The 5,707-nt window shown below is 41.6% G+C and overlaps 1 protein-coding gene across 1 annotated transcript; it reads right to left on the bottom strand.

The window, feature by feature from the left end:
* Positions 1-4,237: 4,237 nt before the first annotated feature.
* Positions 4,238-5,440, bottom strand: LOC120358934. Its single transcript, XM_039454819.1, has one exon. It carries the CDS (start codon positions 5,438-5,440, stop codon positions 4,238-4,240), a length of 1,203 nt encoding a protein of 400 aa, XP_039310753.1.
* Positions 5,441-5,707: the final 267 nt, after the last annotated feature.

Consider the following 5,707-nt stretch of genomic DNA (forward strand, 5'->3'; position numbering starts at 1 on the left):
CCTGCTCGGCCAGCTCTCTTGGTGGTAACAGGTTTGACTCATGGTCAAACGATTTTGGCAGTGTTGGTCCACTGAATACCTTCAACGGCGGCAAGACGTCGCTAAATGGCAACATTTTTCTCGGCAAATCAAAGTGGGATCCCTCATCCTGATTTGGGACAAACAGTATCCACTTGCCAAGCGGCCACTCGAACGCGTCCTTGAGACGCACGCTGGCGCCGACGGACTCATCCGCGTCGTGACCGTACGCACGGCCACTTCTATCTTCAAGCGACCCATTGCAAAACTCTACCCATTACCAATTCTGATCTAAGCTTCTAGTGATACTTATACGCGCGCCTAGCTTGTCATTATCTTTGTCGCAGACCGGGCATCTCTTTCATTTAAACAACGTGCTTAGTTTCAGTGTCTTGTCAGACCCCGAAGCGGGCGGAAATGTTCAGAGCAAAGTAAGAATTTCATAGCCGCAACATGAATCCGTACTTTCCGTATTTAAACTCTGAGCGTTTTTGCCTGCCGTGTTGCTCCACAAGAACATCACGCGCAAATAGGTTCATGGTCGCATGCTCTGCTTTGCACGGAACTAATCAACAAGTTCAGCGCGTTGTCGCTGACCACCGAAATCTCGAATTTTCGTTGCCCGCATTCCGGAACGCGGCAGTCTCTCGCTATTTAGCGCGTAGATACTTCATTACTCGCCTGCGATCTATTGATTAAAAACTTCTTTATTGCATCGCATTCTGTATCTCTTGCCGCTCATTGAGCTTCCTGTACTATCTCTAAGCTAATCAATAAAATCAGTCCCTCTTTTTATTTTCTTTTGTGTTTTTTTTTTTTTGCTTAATGCTACCTTTCTACATTTATCTACAACTTATCTAAACACTCTCACATTCTCTCATTCTACGCAAACGCAACGCGTCCCATCGTTCATCCAACGCGAAACTCCTCGCACACAAGCAACGCGGACACAACACTCCTCGACTATACGAGGTGTGTTCAAAAAGTAACGGGAATTTTTAAATTTTGCAGGTTTGGAGAGTCCGACAGTCAAATTTTTTTTTTGTTTATGTTGGTATACATGCCCCTGAAGTATGCTGAAATGTTGAGCTGTATTCATTGTTTACTTTGTCTGTGGCAGCCGCTAAGGTTACACGTGTTTTTATGAGCTCGGCGATTTTCGTTTTTGAAAAAAAATGGATCAAAGAATTTGTATCAAATTTTGCGTAAAAAATAACATAAAGTGTAACAAAGTGTGTGAAATGTTAACAAAGGCCTATGGTGAGTCTGCTATGAGTAAAACAAGAGTTTACGAGTGATATAATCGTTTCCAAGATGGCCGAGAAGACGTTGAAGATGACGAACGCCAAGGACGCCCCAGCACATCAAGAACCGATGAAAATGTCGAAAAAGTGAAAGAAATGGTTATGAACAATCGCCGAATCACAATCAGAGAAGTACTACCTACAAGTTCAACGCCGTTTATGTGAAGCGATCCGAAAAAAATGCTCGAATTTATGGAAAAACAATTCATGGCTTTTGCACCACGATAATGCACCTGCTCACACTTCATTGCTTGTTCGTGAATTTTTGGCCAAAAATAATACTGTAATGATGCCCCAGCCTCCATATTCGCCAGACATGGCTCCGTGTGACTTTTCCCTATTTCCAAAAATAAAGAGAATCTTAAAGGGCCGTCGTTTTACAAGCATAGATGACATTAAAAGCGCATCGCTGAAAGAGCTAAAGGCTATCCCAAAGATCGAGTTTGAGAAGTGTTTCGGGGATTGGAAGAAGCGCTGGCATAAGTGCATAATATCTAATGGTGACTATTTTGAAGGCGACAACATTAATGTAGACGAATAAATAAATATTTTTTTCAAAAAACGAAAATTCCCGGTATTTTTTGAACACACCTCGTATAACGGAAAACTCCTTGCGCGCAAGCAATACAGAAACAACGTGCTTCAAACATCCGACGGAAAACTCCTTACGACCAAACAATGCAGACACAACGCGTTTCCAACATTCTAAGCAAAATCTCCCGCAGTAAATAAACATTTTTGGAAGAACTTAGTTGTGTCTCCCAAAGACGTTATAGCTTCCTATCGCATTGACGAAATAACATTGCTAACTCCTTCCGACATTGTAAACAAATGTATCACTCCTTACGCATTTTCCTCAGCACCTCTAAAGTTGAACGAAGGACAACTTCCGTCTCCGCCGTCTCCACGCGAGGGTTCTGACGCTTCACCGAACGGGGACTGTCCCGATTGCGCACATAAACTATTGGACGCAAAAGCATTTCCCAATAGGACACGGACCCTAATGCACACGGATCCGATCGGACACGGACCCGATCGAACACAGACCTGATCGGACACAGTAATGATCGGACACACATTGTTTCAATCGGACACGGAACCGATTGCGCACGGACTCGATTGCCCACAAACCCGATTGCACACGGACCCGATTGCCCACAGATCCGATTGCACACGGACTCGATTGCACACGACCCGATTGTACACCGATCCGGTTGCCCACCGACCCTATTGCTCACCGACCCGATTGCGCACGACCCGATTGCCCACCGACTCGATTGCGCATCGACCCGATTGCTCATGGATTCGATTGCACATGGATCCGATTCTACACGAAGAAAAATTATTTTAAAAATAGAAATGTGGTCTGATGAAAATACAGTTAAGAAATAATGTAAATATAAAACTTTTTGGTGCATGTACTTTAAGTATCCGAGATGATTCATGTGACGCTTTAAAGCAAATATCAGTTGTTCTGTTAATAAACGAAATATTTTTATTTCTTACGACAAAAGTAAGTTCAGAATTAATTGCAATGAAGTTTTGCACACATCATCCTGAATATTTAAAGTGTATAAAAGTTTACATAGAAAAATTGAAATCTTTATATGTTTTTAAACGACTTGATTTGTAATAACAAAACAAAATAAATCGTAACAAAGTGATAAAAAAAAAAATATTTATTGTTATTTACATAATGCAATATAATTTATTTAAAATATAAACGAATTAATACATTCATTTTATCATGAGATACATGTTTCAAACTGTATCCTTATTTTTAGAGTAGCTGCCTGAACAAGTGCGTACAATCCTAGCTATCGCAGACTCTCAAAATCTAGCGAGTTTAGCAGAAATGGCAGATAAAGCTATGGATATTATAAAACTATCCATTCTAGTCACCAGCACCACGGGTACTACGCCGGACACGAAACAAAAAACCGAAAATGAGTCCTCTCAAGCTAAAACTATTGATGCCCTCACGTTGCAAGTCGAGGCTCTTGCAAAGAAACTGGATAAAAAATTATAACCTTGTTGAGCACGTTCACGAAGCAGAGGACGACAGCTCGTTAAACTCACCTGCTTGAGCCATCAAGAATCAATCCAGTCGTCCCTGCTACTATCATAAGAGATTTAGCACAAAAGCCCGTAACTGTCAACCTTCTTGCGGATGGCCTAAAGAAGCAGGAAAACTAAAGCAAGCCCCACGACGAATAGAGGCGTCCTCGGGCTCCCTGAGCACAGAAAGTCGCCTTGCCATCTTTGACCGAAACTCTACGAAGTTCCTAATAGATACCGGTGCGGATATCTCCGTCCTTCCCAAAAAAACTGAAATCAAGCGCACAAAACCTGCAAACTTCAAAATCTTCGCAGCAAATGGTACGTCAATTAGTACGTATGGTACAGTGCGTTGCATTGATGCCTGGGGTACCGATTTTAGGGACCACGTTTCTTTCTTGATTATTTTTATGTTCATGACTGAATGCTGCGGTGATCGTTGATGGCAGCATTTGGTCATAAACGTAAGAATAACTAAGAAAAAACGTGGTCCTTAAAATCGGTACCCCAGGCATCAATGCAACGCACTGTACCAGAAGCCTCACGCTAGATTTAGCACTGCGCAGACTTTTCTCCTGGAAATTCTTGATCGCCGATGTCCAGCAAGCGGATGGGATCCGATAGCGCACGGTGCGATAGCCCACCAACGAATCATCTTGACTTATCTAACCCAACCAACAAAAAAAGTCTAGGCATTGGCCGCTGTGAGTGGTGGTGGGCTATTGGTTCCGTGCACGACAAATCTTCTTCTAACAATGAAACCTTGCAGGTCTACAAATGTTGGCACGACCATAACGAGTAATTTTTCGAGACTGCTTCTTATTACAAAACATCTTGATTTTTATATGACAGTATTTTTACATGATTTTACGCAGTACGTTGGTCAATGGGGAATATTCAATCACGCGATCGTGTATAATGAGACAGTAGGCGCTAGTATTTGCCGGTGCATTCTCTTTCAATTCAAATTCCAATCTTACATCAACGGTAGCGCTCTTAACAGATTCGTTTTGTCGCGAGCAGTCAATGACAGCCATAGCATAAGATCTAAATGCTGCTACGTCAAACATCGGTTCCAAACATTTATGTTGATAATAAGACGGACGAAAACGTGCATACATGTCATACAAGAGAGCATATTTGCCTTTACCAAAGTCAAGATTCAGATCATCGTAAGGATAAAATTCAGAGTTTAGATAAAGTTTTACATTGCTTATTTTACTGGTATCGAGGTATCTCTTGTCAGCTCTCATAATATTTTTTCTATTAGTCTGCAGAGCAAAAATGACATATCGTGGTTTTTCTAGCTGAGTTGCAGTCTTGACTGCCCAGGAATGCTTCGTCGTACTTGGCAATAAGGGATACTCATATAGATCCCATGAACGGAAACTCACACTCAGGTATCGCCCGCTCTGCAAGGTTCGCAACATGGATAGTTTGTTGACTTCATTTAACATTACATGAGGCATACGCCATTGCACTTTGAATAATTCAAGTTTCGGTTCCATCGCTGGATCTCCCACAAGACAATTGTTATCATTGCGCGCTCGTATCAAAATTAACTCATGACGAGCATTAACTATCACATGTTTGTAATCTTCACAAAATCCCAATAGCACGTTAAGCGGTACACAAAAATTAAAATATCCATCAAATGTTTCTATTCTATCCCCATATGGAAATCCAGCATGTAATAGACTTCTTATGTTTAACTCCGACATTGATACATAAGTTTTCATCATACTAGTCATTCCAACGTTTTTAGAGCGATCAATCTCCACTCCATTGAGTTCATATCGAATTTCATCAAACATGTACCCCACACAATTAAAACCAAGCACTGGCGTATTGGCATTTGCATTCTTTGTCGTCAATCTTCCTTCGATGTAGAGAAAACTTTCACACGGTAACGTATATAAATCTTGCTGCTGTATTGGTATCCTTATCTCATCGCTATTCCCAAATGTTGTGTTGGCATACGGATTGTACATGTGAGTTTCCATCTTGATGATGCGATCGTCAAAGATCGGCTCACCTTTAACGTTCAAGATATCAACCATTTCGTACAGTGAATCCCAATGATTTCAAAAATTGTATGTTTGATGCGGTGAGTTTCCTTTTGCCAGGCAATTGAATATTCTTGATTGGCGTCGTCGTCGTCGTTGTCGTCTCTTTGTTATAACTTGTGTTTCTTGATTGTTTTACCTGCTCGTTGAACACGAGCATGTCACGTTATCGTCTCTGTCTCCGTACGTGCAGTCTAACAGTGATTTCCTCTCCCCGAAAATCGAGCAATCGACCGTCTTGATCCACAATGCGAATCGTTA

Source organism: Solenopsis invicta, chromosome 11, assembly GCF_016802725.1.
Source record: "Solenopsis invicta isolate M01_SB chromosome 11, UNIL_Sinv_3.0, whole genome shotgun sequence".
NCBI lineage: Eukaryota > Metazoa > Arthropoda > Insecta > Hymenoptera > Formicidae > Solenopsis > Solenopsis invicta.